A 25,959-nucleotide genomic window follows, 5' to 3' on the forward strand; every position below is an offset into this window, starting at 1 on the left:
TATAATTAATATTCTTAAAGGATAGGATATTGCACATATGAAACAAGAATAGGAGACCTTTAAAAATATTCAGGCAAGGGACACTTGGGTAGCTCAGTCAGTTAAGTGTCTGGCTCTTGGTCTCAGGGTCATGAGTTCAAGTTCCATGTTGGGTTCCATATGGTCATGGAGCCCAGTTAAAATAAAATAAAATAGAAAACTAAGAATATTCAGGTAAGAAAGAGTTCTTAGAGATTAAGAATATAACACATTTTTTAAATTCAAAAGATCAGAAGATAACATTGAGAAAATACTCAAAGTATATTCAAAAGACAAATTTTAAAAAGAACAGGAAAAAACTGCAAAATCAGTGGTTTTAAAATAAGAGGCTTAAAACCAAAATTACAAAAAATTATAAAAAACAAAGGGAAAGAAATCACTGAAGGAAAAAAATATAAATGTCCTTAGAAATGAAGGCATTGGTCCCTAGACTAAAAAAAGACCAAGTACCCAACACTATGAATTTAAAAAACAAACAAACAAACAAAAACAAAAACAAAAAACCCACCAAAATACATGATCATAAATTTCCAGAAAGTAGTGAAAGGGGAAAAACCTACATTTTAAAAGAGAAAAAACAATGGTCACATATAAAGGAGTGGGAATTGATATATCACTGGATTAATTAATAGCAACAAGGAAGCTCAATTCATTCAGCAGAATGATAAATAAGTTTCCTGAGCACCCCTTCTCAGGAAGCAACTTGAATGTGAGTTCCACTCACTGAAATGAGGAACTACACCGACACAGAGAAAAACATGGAATTTAACAAAAAGAGACAAACCCAATCCCAGGATGGTTACTGTGCATGTCGCAAATTAAAACATGACGATGGAAAGCTATAAAAGGAATGTTTGCAAGAAAAAAATGTTACTGTTACATTATCTGATATAACAATTATAAAGTAAACTTTCCCTCAATAATGGAGTTTAGGGTTAAATTAGTTATTGATAAAAAAAAAAAAAACACAAAAACAAAACAAAAAACCCAAGTAAATGAAAGAGGGAAGTATTAACTCAGGGTTTGTGTGTGAGGTATAAAGAAAGGCAACTGTATAAGAAAGAAACCGTAATCAAAGAATACTGCATACGTCAACTATAAAAATCACACTGATGGTAGTCATAAGAGTCACAATGAAGGGGCGCCTGGGTGGCTCAGTGGGTTAAAGCCGCTGCCTTCGGCTCAGGTCATGATCCCAGGGTACTGGGATCGAGCCCCGCATCGGGCTCTCTGCTCAGCAGGGAGTCTGCTTCCTCCTCTCTCTCTGCCTGCCTCTCTGCCTGCTTGTGATCTCTCTGTCAAATAAATAAATAAAAATCTTAAAAAAAAAAAAAAAAAGAGTCACAATGAATACTGCTTTAACCAAAAATGTTGGTATTACCCTGTCAGGGAAAATGGAGGAAGGGAGAAAGTGAGTGTTGAAGGAAGAGGGACTCACAGGGGAGGAAAGAAGTAAGAGGACTAACTCTTCATCTTGTATAGTGGAAAGTCACAGATAATTTCTAAATGGGAAAGCCAGGAAATCATACTAATTGTAAGTATGTTATTGAGATAGATGGGGGATATAAATGCCAGAATAAAAAGGCTAATGAACTGAAAACAGCTGTCTCTGGGGAGCAACAATCTTAAAATGGAAAGGAATATACTATTTAAGTTCTTAAGTTATATGCATTTATTTATTTGATATAAATAAAATTAAATTTAAAAAGCATAAATATGCTCAGTCTGTTAAGCATCTGCCTTCAGCTCAGGTCATGATCCCAGGGTCCTGGGATCAAGCCCCACGTTGGGCTCCCTGCTCAGTGGGAATCTGCTCCTCCCTCTCCCTCTGTCCCTTCCCCCTCCCCCACTTGTGCAGCTCTCTCTCAAATAAACAGAATCTTTTTTAAAAAATTGAAAAATAAAATAAAAAGCATAAATATTCCCAGAACTGTTGAATCAAAATCTCGGTAAGTCCAGCCCATTATTTTTTTTTTTTTTTTTTTTTTTTAAGCACAGACTACATGTTTTTTGTTTGTTTTGTTTTTCTGTTTAAGGGGTGTTTTGTTGTTGTTTTATTTAAATTCCAGTTAATATACTGTGTAATATTGGCTTCAGGTGTACAATTTAGTGAATCACCACCTACAAACAATACCCTGTGCCCATCATAAGTGCACTCCTTAATCCTCATCACCTATTTAGAACAGGTGTTTTTGATGCAACATATGGAACAGGAGAGACTCATCTTCCTATAGGCAAAACAATTAACCCAGTGTTCTCTAAACTTCATGTGTGCTAGAATCACTAGGGAAATCCTTAAAAAAAAACAAAACTAATGGCTAACTCCCAACAAACATTCTGATTTAATTAGCACGGGTTACAGCTCTCAGATCAGGAGTTTCAAAAGCTTTCCAGGTGATTTTAATGTGCAGTAAAAGTTGAAGCCATGCTAAGGATTGCAAGACACATGGTGATCTAAATCACAATTAGCCACAAATGACTATATGTGAGAACTCATTTTTAAAGAACTTTCTCAAGTTGGAAATACTTTAAGTTTTCTCTGTTTCTTAAAATAAAGTTTATTCTTTTCCTTAAAATTATAACAGCTCTTTAATTAATGGTCTTCAGAATGGACTTATATTGTCAGATAATCAACAATTTTTTCAACATTTAAGTATAGGTTATTATATACAATCACTGCTATATGCTTATTTATTACAGGAAACAATACACTGAACTTACCTTCTAGGCATCACAGTATTAAGAACCATCCACAGTTTATTGACGGTTTGAAGAATTCGTCGTGGAACTCCTGAATTCAACAGCTGGTTCATATTGGATGTTAATACTTCTGCATAAGGTATAAGTTCACTGGCAGAGAGTAGAGTCAAGTGTTCTAGAATCTGCATCACTTGTGTGTGACTTACTGGGACAGCTGAAAATGCTAAAAGGAAAACTTAGCAGTCATGATCTAAATTCTATACAGCTTACCAAATAATATTTGGTAATACTTTCCTACACACCACACAAATCAAGGAAACACTGTTGCTGAAAAAGAGTAAAACTTTGAATCCTGGCCATAAGTTTTGGCTACACTTAAAATAAGGAGCTAAGAAAAATTCATGTTAAGTATACATATATCATAAAGATAAAAATAATCATAAAGATAAAAGTTATAAAAATCCCATTTTAAAAAACACATTAGTGACCCAAAGACAAATGTCATTTCCTTGGTGATTCAGACTAATTTTAAAAATTGACTGAAACATGAAAATATACCCAAGTATCGCTTTTAGTAGTAACATTCAATAAGATTCAAATTTTTTGGTATTTTCCAACTGGATGGCCCCTTTTACAGGATGTAAGTATAGTATACAGCACACTGCTGTTAGTCAAAAATTTCTAGAACTATACTTTTCTTTTTTCTTTTTTTTTAAAGATTTTATTTATTTATTTGACAGACGGAGATCACAAGTAGACAGAGAAGCAGGCAGAGAGAGAGGAGGAAGCAGGCTCCCCGCTGAGCAGAGAGCCCAATGCGGGGCTTAATCCCAGGACCCTGGGATCATGACCCGAGCCGAAGGCAGAGGCTTTAACCCACTGAGCCACCCAGACGCCCCTAGAACTGTACTTTTCAGTAGAATAGTCACTAACCACATCTGGCTACTGAACACTTAAGAAATGTAGCTAGTGCAAACTGACATGTACTGTGAGTATAAAATATAAACCAGATTGCAAAGACTTTCTATGGAAAAACAGTAAAATATCTCATTACTATTTTTGTATTGATTATATGATGAAATGATAATATATTGATATATTGGGTTAAATGAAATAATTATTAAAAAACTACCTTTGCCTGTGTTTTACTTTTTTAGTGTGACTATAGAAAGTTTAAAATTATATGTGTGGCTCGTGTAATATTTCTATTCGACAGTGCTTGAACATTATCCACTAACGACAAGTGCACTGCTCTATTCCATAGCATTTATTCCTGAGCAGTTTAGGACCTTCCTAAAACCACATGACCTGTTTAGTGATGTTAACATAGAAACTATGAGAAAAAAGATACAAGCACGTCAGAAAGAAAAGGTTAAAATGCCTGAGGTGCCTGGGTGGATAAGTCAGGTAAAATGTCCAACTCTTGATTTCCGCTCAGGTCATGATCTCAGGGTCTTGAGATCAAGCCCCGAGTATGGCTCTGTGCTCAGTGCATAGTCTGCTTGTCCCTCTCCCTCTGCTCCTCCCCCAACTCAAAAATTACTTAAAATATATTGACCAAACATTGTTTCACAGCCAGGAAAATTCTGCATGATTTTAAGATTTCAAGGAGCCTAACATCTCTTTGTCCTAGTAGAGGGGTAAAAGGAGATTCCAATTTACTGTACCTTCTTGAAGTTGTTTCGGAGAGTGGTTTTTGGCATTATTAGTCAGTAACATTCGCCTTAACAGGGCATCAGTCCCCGTGATTTCTTCTTCACAGATCCAATCATCCACAATGCATAAGTGTGGGTAATTAGTTGCAAGGAGACGTAGTAAAGCAGAATGTAGTCCTTGAAAATTTACAAGAAGTCAACTGGATTCTTCATTCTCAAATACTCAAAACTTCTCTCCTCACTCCCCTCTCTTATGTCCCTTTCATTTTTGGCAAACCAAAGAAATGTGCACATCTTGTGCATGCACTACCGTTTGAGAATTTCTGTTGCATAATTCAGTCAGAGAATCTGCTTAAAATAAAGATCCCCAAGTGATTTGATACACAAAAAGGTGGAAGCTATGAGTTTTATCAAAAGTTCTCAAAGTTTCTTCCTTCCACCCTATCCCAACATAAAAGTCTCCCATCAGGAAACATTTGACATCGCAGTAGTTCAAGAGTTGACTGGGGAGGAAAGAAAAAAAGGAGAAAAGAATGTCCATTTGGGGGAGATCATATATGGTCTGAGAAAGGCCTTATTCAAAACTTCTAGTAGGCTTCTACAGAAGAACACATGCTCTTTTCCAACCCACTTCAGAATCACTGTTGCAGATGGGTAAAATCAAAGTTGCCCATCTGGAATGCCTAAAAGATCTCGGGCAGTTTATGTACATTTTTTCATTTCTCCCTAATGTCCCTTCAAGGTAAGCAATATTGTCTCCATTCTACTGTAAGGAAACAGACTGAAAGACATTTATTAAAGTTCCCAGGGTCACACAGCTAAGTATGTCAGCCAACCAAAGCAGTATGGATGATACCTACAAGACAGTGCATTTGTCTTCCTTCGAGAAAGTGAAGGAAGATCAAAAGAAATGAGAAACTTCCTTTTACTAAATCAAAGCATTCTTTCTAACCTTTTGCTTATAGCACAGTTTGGCTATTCATGACTATTATTTTTAATGATAAATGATTTTATAAAAAATGTCTATTTAGATATATGAAGTATATATGAATAGATATATCTAGTATACACTATGCCAAGTGTTTGGTACATACATACCTAATAAATATTGTTGTTACTATATTATTATTATCATCCTCACCAGAGTTGTAAGAGTAGTAGTAAAAGTATTAGTTGTAATAAAAGTATTTTTCGGGACGCCTGGGTGGCTCAGTGGGTTAAGCCGCTGCCTTCGGCTCAGGTCGTGATCCCAGCGTCCTGGGATCGAGTCCCACATCGGGCTCCTTGCTCAGCAGGGAGCCTGCTTCTCCCTCTGCCTCTGCCTGCCACTCTATCTGCTTGTGCACACTCTCGCGCGCTCTCTCTCTCTCTCTCTGACAAATAAATAAATAAAATCTTTAAAAAAAAAAAAAAGTATTTTTCATCCAATTATCTCCTTATTATGCAACTTAGATAAAATCATACCACTTAGTCCCAGTAGGGAAAGTATCCACTTCCTTTGTCATAGAAACTGATTAAAATTAATATTTCTGTTTGAAAAAAGGCTGCAACAATCAAAAGTAGTATTAAACATTTAAATATCTAAATGCACAACTACACGTATAGTTAAGACTATCTCAAAAAGTCACAAAATGACTGCTTACCAAGTGAAAATTAATCTACACTTCATAATCTCTTCAATAAAATGTTAGTCACCAAACGCTGCCAAATATAACATTAGTTTATGCAAAGATATAAGTAAATAAATGCACATATCTGGTTAAAGGTGACCAAATAAGGTCATCTTTGTTCCTGCTTGAAATTAACCACAACAAACAAAGAAAAAGAAAACTCCAACTTCATAGAAACAAACAAGAAACCCATATTCAAACATTATAAAAAAGAGGTGTTAAATTAAAAAAAAATTTTTTTCAAAAAATATTACTATATATCTATCTGACAGTTTTATAGAAATAACAGTAATTCCAAGATGTGGAATATTTTGGAGGAAATAAAAGCAATAAGGTAGATCTACATGTACTGGCATAAAAGATTTCCAAGAGTCCAAGAGAAAAAAAAAAAGTCTCAGAAGAGATAGGGTATAATGCCATTCATAGTTTAAAAAAACAATTTTTACTCATGTGTTTATTAGCTTCAACTATATGAAACTGTATTTTTGCAGGTCAAAAAGGTTGAATACCTGCAATTTCATATCGTTCAACTTATAGAAAAAATGTTTAAAATTACATACCAAAATAAAACTTGGTTTTGGGGAAGGAGGAATGCAAGTAGTAAGATAGTGAGGAAGGTAAAGAGGAATTTCACTCCTGGATTGTCTTTTTTTTGTTTTTTGTTTTTACCACTGAGCACATATTACACTTCATAACACTGTAAACAGTAAGGGGTTTTTTTTGGTTTTTTTTTTTTGTTTGTTTTATTTTAAGATTAATCAAATCTTAATCTTAAAATAAAGTCAATAATATTATTTGACAGACAGAGATCACAAGTAAGCAGAGAGGCAGGCAGAGAGAGAGGAAGGGAAGCAGGCTCCCTGCTGAGCAGAGAGCCTGATGCGGGGCTCGATCCCAGGACCCTGGGATCATGACCTGAGCTGAAGACAGAGGCTTTAACCCACTGAGCCACCCAGGTGCCCCAACAGAAAGGTATTTTTTAGCAATAAACATTAGCAGTAAAAAGCAAGCAAAACAAATACCTCCCAACTCCTGCTGCAGCCCTTGAGCCTGTCGAATAAGGAATTTGATGGGAATCTGATCCATTAAAGATGACGAATATGATTTGGGCTTTCTTTGCATGGCAGCTGTCAGTCAAAGATACAAAGTGTAAGATAAGAACAGTGTAATAAACAATAGAACTCTTAACCTTCAACCTAAATGGAACAAAAACAACATTAGGTTACTTCTAACTCACTTAATCTGTGAATATGCTTCACAAAAAATGAAGAAATAATGGATACACAGGAAGAGCAAGAACATATCTAAGGGCAAGATCTGGAAAATGCCTCCAAATTGAAACCATTGAGGAGAAAAGTCCTAAGTGAGAGAAGCCATCTGCAGGAATGCCCTACACTAAAACACAAAATCAAACAAAACAAAATGAAACAAAACCCCTGATAAGTAACTCAAGACTCTCCCAAATCTAATTAGGAAAACTAAATTCAGTCATGACCATATGGCTTAAAGCTTCGTGACTCCAACAATCTTAATTTAATTATATATTATCGCAGTGACTCTTTTTAAAGGAAGCTGGGCAATATGAATTTAACTCCTTTCTCTCACAACTTCTATCTTCAACCAGAAAACAATTCTTTTTTTTTGAAGATTTTTTTTTTAAAAGATTTTATTTATTTATTTGACAGAAAGAGATCACAAGTAGGCAGAGAGGCAGGCAGAGAGAGAGAGAGAGGGAAGCAGGCTCCCCGCTGAGCAGAGAGCCCGATGCGGGACTCGATCCCAGGACCCTGAGATCACGACCTGAGCCGAAGGCAGCGGCTTAACCCACTGAGCCACCCAGGCGCCCCTTTTTTGAAGATTTTATTTATTTATTTGACAGACAGAGATCACAAGTAGGCAGTGAGGGAGGCATAGAGAGAGGAGGGAGCAGGCTCCCCGCTGAGCAGAGAGCCCGATGCAGGGCTCGATCCCAGGACCCTGGGATTATGACCTGAGCCGAAGGCAGAGGCTTTAACCCACTGAACCACCCAGGTGCCCCAACAATTCCTTTTTTAAAAAATCAAGTCCATCTTAGGGGTGTCTAGCTGGCTCAGTTTGTGGAGCATGCAACTCTTGCTCTCAGGGTTGTGAGTTTGAGCCCCATATTGGGTGTAGAGATTACTTAAAAATAAAAAACCTCATGTTCAAAAACCTTCAGTGGATTCTTATATCCCACAGAGTAAAGGTAGCTGCCAATCAACACTATCTTTCTCTGTCTCATCTCCATCATATATATTTTTTTAATTTTATTTATTTATTTGTCAGAGAGGGAGAAAGCACACACACAAGGAGGAGGAACAGTGGGCACAGGGAGAGGGAGAAGCAGACTCCCCAGCACAAGGCTGAGCAGGGAGCCCAAGGTGGGGCTTGATCCCAGGACCCTAAGAACATGACTTGAGCCAAAGGCAGATGCTTAACTGACTGAGTCGCCCAGCGGCTCCTACATTGTTTTTTAACTAATTACCCTAAAAGACAAGTGAATTTTTTTTTCAAATATAGAAAAACACACTGCTTTATACTGGTATCTTCTAGGTTAAATCTGATCTTCTGATACTATAGAAAGTAGTTAAGTTTGAAAGCCCAGTTCAATGATAATTTTAATGGCAAAATGAAACTCTTCTGTTATTTTTTTCTGTTTTTGATTAGATTGCTATTCTTCACCTAATGGAAGGAAGGCAGGGCAAAGACTGAAAACAAGCAAAAAAAAATAAATTTTCCGTTATATTTCCTTTAGGTTTATCTCTTAATTTATCAGCACTTAGTTAAGGTCCCTAAAATTATTAAAATACAGACAATTCAGTTATTAATTTAGGCTGCTAAAAAGAGGGCTGAGACTTAAAGGGTGGTTATGTACCCATCTATACATGTATTTACGCATCAGAGTACACAGTGCCCATGCTACAAAGACTACAGAATGGTACTGGAGCCTGTTAGAATATTTGACCTTATTTTCTCACATGACAGCTTGGAAAGTAACAAAATGTAAACAAATAAAATGAACTAGCACTAGAAACACTCCCCTATGTATACGTACAACTTACCTAAAGTCTTTGTGTTTGCTAGCAGAGCTTCCTCATAAGACAGTACATAGTAAAGCACCAAGAGCTGTGCTGTGATGCTAAAACGTTGATTAAGGCGGATGCTATCAGCCTGGAAGTAAGATTATAAACACTTAAGATACTGTTAAATTTCATGAGTGCTTTCTTGATGGTAAAAGCATTTTAAATAGACTATTCAGTTACTGTTCCCAAGCTCAGCTAAAACAGGAGAAACATTGCTATGTTTGCATTAAACTCAAAGAGACAACTTGAAGTTTCAATTTGAGGTGGCATGGGAGAGCAAAGGCAACATGCCTAACAGTCTTTACGATTATAAAAAGGACTTCAGCTGTTCCTTAACAGCAAATCCATCAGGCTGCTTCTGAAAAAGGTTTACAGGAGTCTCAAATATTACCTGGAATTACCAGGAAGAAAATAACTCCTAAAAAAAACATAGTGTGCATTTGAATACATTTGTGAAAAATACAACTACTTTTTCTCTCTTAAAAGATGGAGAAAAAAGATTTTCTTCAAATTTCCCATTTGAATCTAAGTAGATCTTAGATTCCCAGGAAGCTAAATAAACCTCTGTTGACCATGTTGAGATGTCACATACTCCTTCGTATATGCACAACTCTCCAGGGCACTCTTTAGACTTTAAAATGGAGCTCTTTCGAAGATTTCCTCAGAAAGTACCTCTTCAACAAACTACTTGGAACTAATAGCATACTTGTAATTTCATAAGTGATCTGAAGAAATGTAATCCCATTTCAAAGTCAGAACCACCTAGAAGTCCTCTAATAATCCAAGGAAAAATATGGAACAAGTTAGAAGAATAAAAGAAAAATCAGCTAATCAATGTACGAGAACTACTATGTTACCCCAATGACTCCTTGGAAAATACTGAGGATCTCCTGTTCTGTAACTGGCTGATTTGTGGCTTCTGGATTAGATTTAGATGCAGGAGTAAGTATGGAATTTATGTACACGTCAATCAGAGGAAGTAATTGAGGATGAAGCGGAGTAGAGGTTTCACATAGCTGTCTATAGATCCAGTCCTAAAAAAGAAGGTTATAGGCAGTAAATCACTTACGGCAATAAGAAAAAGCAAACTTTATTAAGAACATACAATTTACATGATTTACGAGTCAGTGAAAATATTAACTTCTAGCAGCTACAAATATATTACCCAGTTTCACAACTGTCTTTGATCTAAAAATATGAATTACTTTTATATCCTAATCAAGACTATTGTCCAGTGGAAGATAAATATATAATGAGCAATTTGGGTTTTGAATTTGGATTTGAGGTTTTTAATGTATTAGTTTTTAAGTAGTAAGAAAAATATTTTAAGTCCCTACTATAACTATATTTTGAGCACCATCTGTGTTGTAGAAGACCCCACAGCACAGAGGAATTGAGGGAGAGGGATAGTTCTTCACAGCAAATCCTGAGGTAGATTAAGAAAGTGGCCTTGGCAACCACTTACAGGAGACCATCACTTAACTACACGTGAACAGAGGACATGTGGATACATTGGGTGTGCATTCAGACTCTTAATCTATTTCATGTGCTAAAAACATAAAGAAGTAGAAGATACAATCTACCTAGAAAATAACTCCACTAAATCATGAAAACAAGGATAGTTAAAGGTGATATATCAATGCATATATTGTCGATTGTTCTTTATAAATAGAAGAGCCTCTAGAAAAGGCTCAGATTTCTTTACCTTCTTGGGACTTATCTGTCTCTTTAAAAGGCCTTTTAATTGTTTGATATAGCCAACTATAATTAATGGAAAATACGTCCAAATATGTATATTAGGTGTTAGCTGTCCTTGTGACAAAAGTACAAATGCTGCTCATGGCTGATAATGAACTTTCTCAGTTTGGTGAACAAAACCAAAGTATAGAAAATGGCAATTTGGGGTGCCTGGGTGGCTCAGTCATTAAGCGTCTGCCTTTGGCTCGGATCATGATCCAAGAGTCCTGGGATCAAGCCCCACATCAGGCTCCTGTTCAGCAGGAAGTCTGCTTCTCCCTCTCCTACTCCCACTGCTTATGCCCTCTCTCACTATTTCTCTCTCTGTGTCAAATAAATAAATAAAATCATAAAAAAAAAAAAGAAAATGGCAATTTTTTACCAAGTTTTAAAGAAATAGCCACATGATATTATTGAAATTTTAAATGGATTAGTAATACTGCACATTTTGTCAATAACTTAAGAGTTATATTGTTTAAAAAATCTGAAATTATAGTTCTAGTTACTACATATAAATGATTAGTAATTAGACATATTTCATAAACACAAAACCCACAGAAGAAGTTTATTAACTGAAAAAGAGCTAGAAAAAAATAAACAAACTTGGGTTGTAGCTTGATATATAAATTTAAGATCATACTTTTATTGACACTTTGTGCTTGGTAAAGGAACGACTCCTGAGAAGCTGGTAAATACAATGAATAGGCAAAAATCCAGTAATGTTGGCACTCAGGTTGCTGGTGACAGGGACCCGAACAGCATGAGCTGTGACAACCTAAAAGGGAAAAATAGTATTAATACATATGACAGAAGCAAATATAAAATTATTCCGTAAGAGAGAGGATTAGCAGGTAGAGTGTCAATACTTAATACAAATGTGGCCCTTAGGAATGAATGAGAAAAACTAATTATTGCAAGATTTAATTATTTCTAGATGATAAGGCAGCATACATTTAGGGATCTGTAAAACACTCTAATTTTTTAAATTTGTTTTTAAACATAGGTATGTTGACAGTAATGTAGTAAGGTAAAAACACACAAAATTTGGAATTCTAAAATCTGGGCTCAGTGACTTCAGATAAGTCACTTTATCTTCCCAGCCTATTTTCACATCTATAAAATGGGACAATACAGTCTCACCTGCCTCAAAAAGTTTTTGTGAGGGGGAAAAACTGAAAAATATGTTTGAAAAACATATGTGAATTATAAAGTATCAATTCTTTATATGTGACATAAATTCTGTATATGTGATATAAATGATCACATAAATATAAACAGGGATTTTTATTTTTATTCTCATTGTTTTCAAAGACCCTCCCCAAAGTCCAGTAAGTTCAAATAAAAACATAAAAAATAACTTTTGAGTCTCCTATGCACTATTTATGTCTGTTTTGTGGGAGTGTATGTGTATTGAGGGAAGAAAGGAAAGTTTGGTATAGGGATGAGAATAGTATCCTAAAAGAAGCAACACTTATGCATTCTCAAATATCTCATTTTTTCAGAAATATATATGCTTTTTGTAACCCCAAGTTTAAACTGTCTAATCTGGGAATTAGTTTTCAATTTCAGAATTGTCTCTTTTGCTGAAAAAATAAAATATCCTCAGGTTTACATATGGACAAAAGTGCTAAGGCAAAATAAGAACATGTAAATATAATAATAAAGAATTCAGGGGTGCCTGAGTGGCTCAGTCAGTTAAGCATCCAACTCTTGATCTCAGCTCAGGTCTTGATCTCTGGGTCATGAGTTCCAGCCCCCAAATAGGTTCCATGTCCAGCCTACTTAAAAAAATTTTTTTAAAAAATAAAGAATTTAGACCCCAGCTTATAATTTATATAAAAATGAATGTTACAGCCTAAAATTTTAAACAAGTTTTATTTTTCTCCTGACAAACCCGAATGATTACCCCATGTGAGATCCTACCACCAATACCAAAGACCATATTCTTAAGCATTTATTCAACATCTCCAAAACATATAAATTTAAAGCATGCTTTTGTATGTAATAAGTAAATGGGATGATTCTTTATAGAAATTTTAAAAGATAAATAAACTGAGGTGCCTAAGTGGCTCCGTCAGTTAAGCGTCTGTCTTGGGGTCAGTTCATGATCTCAGGGTCCTGGGATCGCCCCCCCCACCCCCCGCCTCCATATCTGGCTTCCTGCTCTTTGGAGAGTCTCTTTGTCCCTCTCTTTCTGCCTGTTCCCCACACTTAGCCCCCCCCTCAGATAAGTAAATAAAATCTTAAAAAAAAATTTAATAAAAAAATGAAGATTAAATTAACTATCATTGGAAACTAAAAAGGAATAGAACAAGACCATAGCATTCTCTTAAGCTGAGATATACAAGTTTTCCCCCCAAAGAATGTTGCAAAAGAAAGTTAAAGAAATACCTAAGAATAAAGTGAAAAGAAGTACCTGCTCAGTAAAAATTTCCTGTGTGAAGATAGTCTTCATCCTGCTCAAGGAGCTTGGCTTAATCACAATCTAAAACAACCAAAAAAATTCTAACAGCAAGTAAAAATACATGAAGCATACTTTTCTCTGATAAATGTATTCTCTAACATGGCTGTGATATGTAAAATTAATGTTCAAATACTCTATTTCAAAAGTGGCTTCTCAAACCCAACATCAAAGTGTTTTTCCTCAGACACTGAATCAACATACAAAATTACTTAGTAAATATTATTATCAGCCTTTCAAGTCAATGGCAAGAAGTGGATTATTCAATAAATGAAGGTGAAATAGCTACCTTTCTGGGGAATAAATAAATAAACATATATATGCAGTTTATATATACCTATATATATCTGTACACATGACACCATACCCAAAATGAACTTGAGTATACTAAAGATTTAAGTATGAAACATGAAGCCACAAAAACATTAGAAAAAAATATAGGTAACTGTTTCTTTAAACCTGAAGAAAGAGAAACATTTTTTTCCATTAAAAAAATTTTGTGGGGGCGCCTGGGTGGCTCAGCTGTTAAGCATCTGCCTTCAGTTCAGGTCATGATCCCAGGGTCCTGGGATTGAGCCCCACATCGGGCTCCCTGCTCAGTGGGAAGCCTGCTTCTCCCTCTCACACTCCCCTTGCTTGTGTTCCCTCTCTCGCTGTGTCTCTATCCAATAAATAAATAAAATCTTAAAAAAAATTTTTTTCTTTTTTTAAGTAATCTCTATGCCCAACATGGGGCTCAAATTTACCACCCCAAGATCCAGTCATATGGTCTACCAACTGAGCCAGCCAGGGTCCCCCCCAAACTTTTTTTTTTAAGATAAACATTTCTAAGTGTAACAGCAAAGTAGGAACCAAAAAGGAAATACTATATATTCTATACACACTCACAAAAATAATTTCCATATGGCCAAAAAGACTGAGAAGAATAATTGCAACATATTGTACTTCTCACTTTAAAGATACTATGGACTATCAGATATGCTGATTTAATAGTAAAATTTCAAGAGGCACCTGGGTGGCTCAGTTGGTTAAATGGCTGCCTTCAGCTCAGGTCATAATCTCGGGCTCCTGAGATCAAGTCCCACATCAGGCTCCCTGCTCAGTGGGAAGTCTGCTGCTTCCCTTGCTTGTACTCTCCCTCTCTCAAATAAATAAAATCTTTAAGAACAAAAAAATAACTTTTCAAGAAAAAAAGTGAGGGGAGGGAATACTACCATATTACATTACAAGTCAACTATAAAATAAAGCCCCATTTCAATACTAGATAAAATACGTGCCTTGAAATCAATGAAACATGGTATATAAGGCATAATGGCATATCATGTATATGCCATTTGATCAGTAAGAGGAAAAATAAATCAATAAAAATCCCTATAGGAAAATTAGGACATTGATAAGCTTCTGCACAAAAGAAATGAACCAGCCAAGGGGCACCTAAATAGCTCAGTCAGTTAAGCATCTGCATTTGGCTCAAGACATGATCCGGTTTTCTGGGATCAAGCCCCACACTGGGTTCCTTGCACAGCAGGGAGTCTACGTCTCCCTCTCCCTCTATTCTTTCCCTGCTCATGCTCTCTCTCTCAAATAAATAAATTAAAAATCTTTAAAAAAAAAAAAAAGGAATAAGCCAAAACAGATTTTTTAAAACTACCCCCCCTAAAACAACCATTATAAACTATAACTAAAACAGAATAATTAAAACTATAGTTCCACTAGTAATGGATGAAAAGCAAAATAAGTGAGACCATCTTTCATCAATCAAAATTGTAAAGATTAAAAAGAATGGTTAAAAAAAAAAAGAATGGTAATGCCCAGTAGTAGTGAGAGTCTAGTTAGCTAGCACTCTCATACACTGATGGGAACAGTTAAACTGGTATAATCTTTCTTAAAGGTAATCTGGCAATACTCATTAAACACCTTAACATCATCATATTCTGACTGCTAGAATTATTCCTAAGAAGCTAATCCAAAAACTGTTTAAAGGGGACACCTGCCTAGCTCAGTTGGTAGAGAATGCAACTCTTGATCTTGGGGTCCTGAGATCAAGGCCCACGTTGGGTGTAGAGATTTCTTAAAAAAAAAAAAAAAAAAACCAGGGCGCCTGGGTGGCTCAGTGGGTTAAGCCTCTGCCTTCGGCTCAGGTCCTGATCTCAGGGTCCTGGGATCGAGCCCCACATCGGGCTCTCTGCTCGGCAGGGAGCCTGCCTCCCCCCACCGCGTCTCTGCCTGCCTCTCTGCCTACTTGTGATCTCTCTCTCTGTCAAATAAATAAATAAAATCTTAAAAAAAAAAAAAACTGTTTAAAGATAAACACGTGAGTGCTTCTGTATGTATTTATGTAAATAAGGATAAGCATCTAAGCACCATTCAGAAACTGGAAAATCTACATGGCAAAAAGAAAGGATCCATTAAGAAAGTCATGACTGGTACATAAGATGAACCAAGATACAGTCAATAAGACAGTATATTGAATTAGAACATTTAATTGAGCTCCCTTCTCAGTGGGGGGTCTGTTTCTCCCTCTGCCCCTCACCCTGCTTGTACTCTCTCTCTCTCTCTCTCTCGGTCTTTCTCAAATAAACAAAAATCTTAAAAAAAAAAAAAAAGGACATTTATTGATATGAGGAAATGTCATCACATATTAGTTAAGTTCTTTAAATTACAAAATATATATATCAATGTAAAGAAAGAACAGAAAAATGTTAACAGTAGTATAGTTGATATCTTGAACAATGAAATAATTTTCTTCCTTTCTTTTGTGTTCTCCAAGCTTTCTATATTTTGGGGTTTCCCAACTTTCTATATTGAACATATTTTATTCTTGTAAATAAATGTTTTCATAATATACATTTTTTTCTAAGAGCTCCTGGCAAAATTTCAAACTATTAAACTAAAATTACTTCAAAATGGAAACAAAATGTACTGTGGACTCCAAGAAACAAACTGAGGGTTTTGGAGGGGAAGGAGATGGGGGGATGGGTGAGCCTGGTGGTGGGCATTATGGAGGGCACGTACTGAATGGAGCACTGAGTGTGGTGCATAAACAATGAATTTTGGAACACTGAAAGAAATAAAATAAAATGAAAATAAAATAAAACATAAAATTAAAAATGTATATTTATAAAACAAACAAAAAAATGTACTGTACACTACAAAAAAAAAAAAAAAAACCCACCCAGTTTAGAACTCTCTTCCTTAGAAAGAAGATAAAAGAAAATTACCTTCATCCCCAAAGTGGAACAGACCAAGTCAATGATAGCACTAAGTTGGTTGCTGTGAAAGTACATAGCAACCAATAACAACATCTCCCCAAAAGAAGCAGAGACACCAGAAGTACTGTTGAAACAAAAAAGAAAATATGAATTTCCAAAGAGAAGATAAGAAACACTTACTAACTGCAACAAATAAAGTCATCTTACCTTTCAAAATAAGCTTCTTCTTTTATCATCCAACTTAGCCACACTACCATTAGCTGCTCCTGTTCAGGTGTACTATATAAAACATACAAGAAAGCCACTGGCTTAAACCAGATATACTAGCATAAGAATGAGAAAACATTCTGGAATTATTTTTAGCAGAAATTACTTTTTCCTTCCCTATTTTGAAATAATCCATTCAAATTAATGCTTTTGAAATGGCCATTAACTGTCATTGAAATATGAAGTAGTTTCAGAGATGAAGAATAAGACCCTTTGCTTTTATAAATGTGAACAAACTCTTTCAAAGGCTTAATTACTGCATCTGCAACTTGGAGAGAGTGAACTTCCTCTTATTTTTTTAGAAAAGCAAAGACCTTCTGGGATTAAAATGGTAGAAGAACTATATTAACAGCTAAAATTTCATATAGAAAAAAACCTAGAGTTAAGACACTCATCAATAAGTCTCAAACTGAGGGGCGCCTGGGTGGCTTAGTGGGTTAAAGCCTCTGCCTTCGGCTCAGGTCATGATCCCAGGGTCCTGGGATCGAGCCCCGCATCAGGCTCTCTGCTCAGCAGGGAGCCTGCTTCCTCCTCTCTCTCTGCTTGCCTCTCTGCCTACCTGTGATCTCTGTCTGTCAGATAAATAAAATCTTAAAAAAAAAAAAATAATAATAAGTCTCAAACTGAGTACTAGAGAAATAACAAGGAAAATGAAATTTAATTTACAGAAACATTTTGAGCAGAACTCAAAATTAAAGAGAAATAAGTGATCACTATTCAAAGAAAAAGAAAAAAGAGCCAAGGGGTCATGAAACATAAAAAATGATTATAAAAATGTACCAACAATGTTTTAATAGGGAATTCCTAGACTTACCTTGAAAGATACAAGTCAACTTTGACTTGTGAAAATAATTTTTTATTTTCTTCTACTTCACTGCAGTGTAAATGAGTAAAACAAAAAAGCAACTAAAAAGCCTGCTATCCCAAGCTAAGAAAATTTAAAAGGTCATTCTCAACTATACCTAAACCATTCCACTGATAAAAGACAGCATTATATAGTAGAAAGGTAACAGCCTTTAGGGCATGGGAGAGCTCAGAAGGAATCCTACCTCTATTAATGACTGGTAATGTGATCTCAAACAAGAAATTTAAATGATCCTTCTGAACTTCAACTCTCCTATCCAAAAATACAGATAGAAATACCCACCTTCTAGAAGCAATGAAGATTACAATTTTAGCAATTACTTCAGGTAAAGAGAAAAGAGAGCACTTCATTTTATTACCTATTTTCACACCCTACTAAAACTCTAAACTACATTAAAGGGATTTTCCTAAAAACGCATAAATGCATAAGATGATGCTGAGGGACAACAACACAAAATACTGGAAGCAAGAGCACATAGAGAAGAGTGGTAACTAATTCAGCAGACCCAAGAAAGCAGAATACTAGACTAGCAGGAGGGAAAAGCCAATCCACTTTATACCACAGAATCCCCAAAGATTCTGTCAGGAACTGACAGTTCCAGGGAGTTCTGGGAGGGAGAGTGAAGACTGACTTAACTAAAAAGATCAACAGTCTATATAGATAGCAGACCTCCAGATCACCTCCTCCATTCCACACAATTAGATGAATTCCCACCCCCCAGCAGAAAGAAGATGGGAGATTTGTGCTCTGGAGATGGTGAAAGAGGGTGTCTCTGAACTGAGGATCAACCAGGGATATTTGTGACACCATTCTAAAAGTAGAATTAAGTGAATGATCATACTGCAGACTCAGATCTCCCAGCCCTTAACTTTGCTTATGGGTTTCTTGTCAGTTCTTTATTCTCCAGGTAAGGCAAAAGTCTTCTCTAAGAATCTGATAAGCCCAATAGTTTCTCAAAGAGCCACCTATGCATAAAAAGACTCAATCTGCTTTTTAGTTTCTTACTCTTTTTTAAAAATATTTATTTGAGAGAGAGAAAGAGAGAGGGAGCTCCACAAGGAGCTCCATCTCACGACCCTGAGATCATAACCTGAGCTGAAATCAAGACCCAGACACTCAACACACTGAGCCATCCAGGCACCCCTCCTACTCTTAAATATAACAATCTAGGATGATCAAAGCCCTGAAAAAAAAAGTTTCTAACTTGAAAAATAGAGACCCAAAAAAAGCAGGGAAAAAAAAACCTTAGAGAAAACAACAGTACTAATAAAACCTCTTCAATCATTATGATTAATATCAGAGAAATCATGGCACCATGAAGCAACAGCTACCGTATAAAAGAAATAACCAGAAAACAAAACAAAAAAAAAAGAGCTCTTAAATGTCAAAAATGACAGAGGATTGGAAGTTGAAAACAAATCCTTTGATGGTAGAATAAGCAGTATCTTTTTAAAGTGATAAAAATGTTCCCAAATTAGATTGTGGTAATGTTTGTACAACTTTATAAATATACTTAAAACTGTTGAATTGTACACTTTAAAATGGGCAAATTTTATGGTATGTAAATGGTCTCTCAACTAAGCTGTTTTTTAAAAAGTAGAACAAGACAAAGATAAGGAAAATAGGAAGGATAAGAAAATAAGATAATCATTTCAGGAAGTCCAATATCCAAATAAGAGAAGGTTTGGGATAGGAAAAAAAGTCATGTGGAACACTGACAACAAATAAGTTTAAGAAAATTTCCTAGAACTGAAGGACATGAGTTCTCAGGTTGAAAGAGTTAACTGAATATCTACCACAATAGATAAAAGCAGGTACACCATCCAAAAATTTCAAAACCCTAGGGACAAAAAGCTAATCCTTCATGTCTCCATATTTAAAAAAAAAAAAAACAAAAAAAAAAACAGGCTACACACACACACACAAAAAACAAGAATCAGAATGTCATCAGATTTCTCAACAGCAACACTAAAAGTCAGAAGACAATGCAGCAAGATTTTCAAAATTCTCAAAGGAAATTATTTCCAACCCCAAATTCTAAACCCTATGAAACTGTCAATCAAGTGCTAAAGTAGAATAAAGACATTTTCAGAAATACCCAGTCTCAAAATAACTGACCTCCCACATACCCATGCTAAAGAAGCAAAATGAGAAAGCAATTTAAAAAACAGACGTGTTGCGGTGCCTGGCTGGCTCAGTCAGTAGAGCATGCAACTCTTGATCTTGAGATTATAAATTCAAGCCCACATTGGGTGTACAGATTACTTTAAAAAAATAAAATCCAAAAAAAATAAAATAAAATCCTGGGGTGCCTGGGTGGCTCGGTCGGTTAAGCTTCTGCCATCAGCTCAGGTCATGGTCCCAGGGTGTGAATCGAATCCACATCAGGCTGTCTGCTCAGCTTCTCCCTCTCCCTCTGACATTCCCCCTGCTTGTGGTCTCACTCTCATTCTCTCTCTCAAATAAATAAGTAAAATCTTTTTAAAAAATTAATAAATTAAAATAAAACCTTAAAAAAGAGAGAGAGAAAGAGAGATGGAAGATGCAGGAAGCAGGAGATCCAACAAAGGAGATGTGAAGCAAGTCCTGAAAATAATAGTGAAGAGTAATTCCAGGATGAGAGCTGTGTACCAGATGTAGAAGTAACCAGTTCAGAGAGTCAGGAGAGCTTCCTTAAGAAAATAAAGTTGACAGAATAAGGAGTCTGAAGATCTTGAAGGGAGGTTGAGATTGGCAGATATTGAAGTTGCATTAACGTTAAGTACTCAGAACAAAGAGCAAATGAAAAACAGACAAAACACGGGATAATTATTAAGACAAAAGCAAGTTTTACAGAAGAAAAGTTATCATCTGTTACATGGCTAACAAAATGAACAATAGAGGCAATATGAACAACTATGTATTTGTCAAAGCGAACTTGCAATATAACTGTACTGGGACAACGGGGAGATGAGAAGGATATGGAGATGCGCTGGGTCGGGGGGGGAGACAAGAAAGAGACAACTAATTCCTCATCTTTCATTGTAGGAAATCCATAATTACTCCTAAAACTGAAAAACCAAAAATACAGCAAATCAAACACATTATTTAAAGATGAGGAAGTGAAAAAACCAAAAGCATCGGCTAAAAGAACTGAAGGAAGTTGAAAGAAGTTGCCTCAAGGGAAGGGGAAACAGGATGGAAGGGTACAGGGGCTGCTATTTGCCTTCCCAAATCTTGAAGAACTAGTATGACTCCTTTAACTGGCATCCAGTAGATGCTACCACACCATTTACTAAAAGGTGATACCACCGTCCATTTTTCTAGTAAGCTCCTGATTAATGCTACATGTGCATTTTCATAAATAAGCAAAAGCAGACCTTCAGAAAACAGAGCAAGCTTTATAGGAAGGTACCTGACAAGTGTAGAAAAGGCCAGCAGCATACAAAAGGAAAGCGAAACGAAGCGAACCCCAGCTGGTGTAGCAGGAGGACGGCTGGTCATCAACTGCAGCAACTGCTCAGCTTCTTCCTCAGTTGGTCTAAAAAAAGGGATAGATTATTAGGTTTTACTTTTCTTAGTTGAGAGAAGAAGGAAGAAAAAGGGACTTCCCAAGAGTTGGACTTTTCAGATAGAAATTCTGAGCTTTATAATGATACCTTCCTATTTATAAAACCTTTACAATCTTCAGTCGGTAAAAGCAAAACTGCTACGCTTACCACCAGTGCTTTTCCTCAGACACAAATACACGCAATCCTCACTTGGCACAGTAGCAGGAGACTATAAAAATAAGCACGCAAGCTGAAACTACACATCGTGATCGAAATAATCAATGGGGAAAGTTAACAGTTAAAAGTTAACCTTTAAAGTTTGCCAAAACATTAAAAACTTTCTGTCAGTCATAATGCATAGGGAGGTGAAAAAAATAGCAAATATTTATATAGTGCTTTATAATTGAAAATATTACAAATATTGGAAATTAAAGTGTTTTCTTTGTAAAAAACTTGTGAAGAATAGTTTGAAAAGCCCTTGCCTTCTTCTCATTATATATCTTATAATGTTGAGTGAACCTCTTTCTTAAGCCTTGAAGAACTGTCATCCCCCTTTCTAAGTTTGGCTCTGATTCCAACATTTTATCCTTTGTTAGGTTCTGTCATGAAATATCTGAGAGTTCCTTTAATGCAAAGATTTTTGGCGGCTTCATCTCCTCTGGGACTTCATCCTTTTCTCCACAATGACTCTCCTCAATCAGGTTGACAAGGGCACCTTCACTAAGTTGTTTGGCTACATTATCTTGGGTTTCTCAAATGGCAGCAGTGCTGACATTGTTAAGATCGGCTACTACATTTATGTTTGGTTCAAACACCACTTCCAGTGTTACCACCTTTGTTTCTTTGCTACACATTCATCCTTCTTGGCCAATTCCTTCTTTCAATTATTTTTGTCAAATGACACAAGGGTTTATCCCTGAGACAAGGCAACAGTACAACTCTGCACTTTCCTGTCTCTTCACCAACTGACTAATAGATTGGCAGTGACCAGTCACCAACAACTTTAAAAGAAATGAGGTGCATCTGTTATTTACAGAGTGACCTGTGGCTTGAAAAGCTCTCGCAAAGTTTGTACTTCATGGGATTATTTGGTCAATGCATCATGGTAACTGATACATTAGTTGTTGAGGGAGTAGTGTTAATAACTAAGCCAATGCCAAGCCCAGGTTAGTGAAATTCATACTTATCAGAGACACGCAAAGTGAGGACTGTATGCATAGTGGTTGAGGACATTATTCAAAAGGCTGTAGTGCAGTGACTACATAAGGAACCTTGTGCTTAATAATCACAACATGTCAATTTTAAATAATCCGTGATCTCAGTTGTGAAAGGACAGGAGAAATTTACTTGAACTAGGTGCATGGGCTTGGTAAAGTATCACTCACAGATCATTCACTCTAGTCCTGTCGAGCTGTGGTAAAGTCACAGGTTTTCTTAAACTGCTCTGGCCCCTCCCATATTCACATAATTCCATTTACAATTTGACAAAAATAGATGGATACATCCCACCTGGGAATGTTTTTGCCTTAGGACTTTGCTCTTGATATAGGCCAGCCCACTACCTAAGCCCAGTCGAAAACCCAAATCCTCAGTTAAAAGGCCTTTGGCTCACTTTCTTGGGAATAGAAACAAGAAAGTAAAATGATAAAAAGATAAAATATCAAATTATTGAATACTTGAGTCCAGCGATCCCCATCAAAGCACAGTACAGACGTAAGAGCGCACTGGCTTTCACAACATGCTCTTCTTTCAGCCCCGAATACACAGAAACATTGGGCTCCATCTCCACATCAGCTTCTTCCACAATGCGGGTACTTCTTACTGTGGGGAGAATGCCCATCAACTCCAGAAGAAGCTGCCTTCTCATTTGCCAAAGGACAGAACTACTGGTCTCTCTTTTTCTCTGTAAAAAATATGGACCACAAAAGGAAGGAATCATGGAGCACTTACTAAGTCAAAAGGATGCTCAAACAAAGCTCCCCCATTAAACATTTAAAATTGACTTATTTGAAGAGGCTGTCAGAACTGCAGAATCTTAGTTTTAACCAAATGAGCAAACTCAAAATTCACTTTGAAGAATATTCTACTCACCTTAATATGGATTGGCTTTACAGAAAACACTAAATTAATGACAATCTGAACTGTAAAATTTCACTTAAATGGTACTTTCAAATACATAATGACTAAAGGAGTCATCTGTGATATAGTCATCTGTCATACAGAGACACAACATCTTGGGTTTAAAAGATAGCTCTGCCATTGATCATGTATGCTTACCTCTCTGAACCCCATTTTTAAATTTTTTTTTAAGATTTTTATTTGCTTATTTGACAGAGATCACAAGTAGGCAGAGAGGAAGGCAGAGAGAGAGGAAGAGAAGCAGGCTCCCTGCCAAGCAGAGAGCCCAATGCGGGGCTCGATCCCAGGACCCTGGAATCATGACCCGAGTCAAAGGCAGAGGCTTTAATCCACCCACGTGCCCCAAACCCCATTTTTTTAGTGACAAGGAAGTAAATATTTTATTAATAATATTTAACTCCCAAGGCTGTTGTAATTAGGAGTTTAGAAGTCTATCACCCTCACAGTTCTTCAGGCAAGGATAATGTTTTAGTCATCTATTACTTGGCAGGGCCTACCACTGTGCCTGATATACAGCAAGCACTCAATATCTTTTAAATAGACGAATGAACAAAGATCACACATATGAAAGCAGTTCTAAACTGTAAAGAACTAGGCAAATGTTAATTATTTTTAGGGGGTTTCTAACTAAAACATGATAAACCTGCTTTAATAGCATTAGGTTCAAATAAGAAATTTACTGCACACAAAGGACACTTACAAACAAGATGGACATCTCAAAGTGCTTAACACAGCGCCTGACATATATTAAGTACATGACAATGTTCACTTCCCTTAAAATGCAAAGCTTAGGGACGCCTGGGTGGCTCAGTTGGTTGGACGACTGCCTTCGGCTCGGGTCATGATCCTGGAGTTCCGCATCGGGCTCCCAGCTCCGCGGGGAGTCTGCTTCTCTCTCTGACCTTCTCCTCGCTCATGCTCTCTCTCACTGTCTCTCTCTCAAATAAATAAATAAATAATCTTTAAAAAAAAAAAAAAAAAGCAAAGCTTAAGGGGCACCTAGGTGGCTCAGTTGGCTTCAGCTTAGGTCATGATCTCAGGGTCCTGGGGTTGAGCCGACTGAGCCACACAGGTACTCCACCACTCCACCAGAAATGTTCTTTGAAAAAGTAAAAATTTTGTAACTTAAAAACAATTGCAAAATATAATATATATTCATCAATAGATGAATAAACAAATTAACATGTGGTATATACATACGATGAATATTCAACCTTGAAAACATACACTACAACATGCATGGACTTTGAAAACATTATGATAACTAAAACAAGCCAAACTCAGTAAGAGAACTGCTGTGTGCTTCCACTTATCTGAGGTAACTAGAACAGTCAAATTCATAGTGATAGAAAGTAGAAAAAAGTTACCAGAGGCTGGAAGGAAGGAGGAACGAGAATTGTTTAATGGGTAGAGTTTCTTTTTAAGATGATGAAAAAGTTCTGAAAATGAACAGTGATGATGGTTGCAAAACTTACAAAGGATTAAAATGGTAAATTTCATGTTATGTATATTTTACTACAATAAAAAATATATATTAAAATTACAGACTATAATAACTTATTTTGATGATGAATCTAACCCAGAACACTAGTGATTCCCAAAACTCTTTCAGAGGGTCCAGAGGTCAAAAACCTATCCTTAAACATTATTGGCCATTTCTACTCTCATTTTCTCACAAGCGTACAATGTAGTTTTCCAAAGGTTCTATTGAGCCAGACATTAAAGAGAAATGCAAAAATGTACTCTTCTCACTAAATTTTTGGAAAATATGTTCATTTTTCATTAAAAATATGTTCATATTTAATATGGTTATTATTGTTATTTTTAAATGAATTAAGTAGGGGCACCTGGGTGGTTCAGTTGGTTAAGCATCTGCCCTTGGCTCAGGTCATGAACCCAGAGTCCTGGGGTTGAGCCCCATGTCAGGCTCTCTGTTCAGCAGAGAGGCTACTTCTCCTTCTTCCTCTGCCTCTCACCCCTCTCCTCTTCCCCTGCTCCTTCTCATTCACTCTCTCTCAAATAAATAAATAAAATCTTTAAAAATAAAAAAATTAAAATAAATGAATTGAGTAAATATTTCAAAGTTTTCATTTCTAATATGGTAAATATCAACAGATAAAAGCACATAAACAAAAGCTCTTTAGTGCCCTCCAGGATTTAAAATGTCAGGAGTTCCTGAGACTAAAAGTGTTGAGAACCACTGGTCTAATGACATCATTCTAGAAGTGTTTCTTCCTCTTTTATTAGTTGCCAAAATAACCTTATTCTTAGCCTAGAAGATCTTTAAACCCTCACCTGCTGTCCATTTCGGATAAAAGTTCCAAACCAAGTCCGGACTTTCGCGTTTGTTCCAAGAAGCAAACCACTAACAAAACAAACCAAGTCACTCACTCCATCTTCACTAGCTTCATTTTTAGTGTGATCCAATGTCAAAGCCACTCCAAGCCCTGGCAAGTGACATTCTTCCACCTAACATAGTGAAGAAAACAAACTGAACTGAGTATCATAAGGAAAAGGGCCAGGACACTTAAGTGTTTAGATGTTTTAAAGCTTCTGAAGTTTAGAAGAAGACATATCCAAAAC

The 25,959-nt window shown here is 36.3% G+C and overlaps 1 protein-coding gene across 5 annotated transcripts in view; it reads right to left on the bottom strand.

Annotated features, from left to right (window-relative positions):
• LOC111151467 (integrator complex subunit 2) overlaps nt 1-25,959 on the bottom strand; it is a 46,523-nt gene that overhangs the window by 10,763 nt on the left and 9,801 nt on the right. For all 5 annotated transcript variants that reach the window (XM_022509476.1, XM_022509474.1, XM_022509475.1 and 2 more), the window contains exons 7-18: nt 25,672-25,845; nt 22,914-23,140; nt 21,102-21,227; nt 16,783-16,854; nt 16,585-16,699; nt 13,319-13,387; nt 11,543-11,677; nt 10,023-10,199; nt 9,145-9,253; nt 7,087-7,191; nt 4,407-4,571; nt 2,761-2,962 (exon numbers count right to left, since the gene is read on the bottom strand). In XM_022509476.1, the coding sequence (XP_022365184.1) occupies nt 2,761-2,962; nt 4,407-4,571; nt 7,087-7,191; nt 9,145-9,253; nt 10,023-10,199; nt 11,543-11,677; nt 13,319-13,387; nt 16,585-16,699; nt 16,783-16,854; nt 21,102-21,227; nt 22,914-23,140; nt 25,672-25,845 (1,676 nt within the window). The remainder of the gene's footprint in view (nt 1-2,760; nt 2,963-4,406; nt 4,572-7,086; nt 7,192-9,144; nt 9,254-10,022; nt 10,200-11,542; nt 11,678-13,318; nt 13,388-16,584; nt 16,700-16,782; nt 16,855-21,101; nt 21,228-22,913; nt 23,141-25,671; nt 25,846-25,959) is intronic.

The sequence above is a fragment of the Enhydra lutris genome, unplaced genomic scaffold (assembly GCF_002288905.1).
Source record: "Enhydra lutris kenyoni isolate GAN:26980312 unplaced genomic scaffold, ASM228890v2 scaffoldscaffold26, whole genome shotgun sequence".
NCBI lineage: Eukaryota > Metazoa > Chordata > Mammalia > Carnivora > Mustelidae > Enhydra > Enhydra lutris.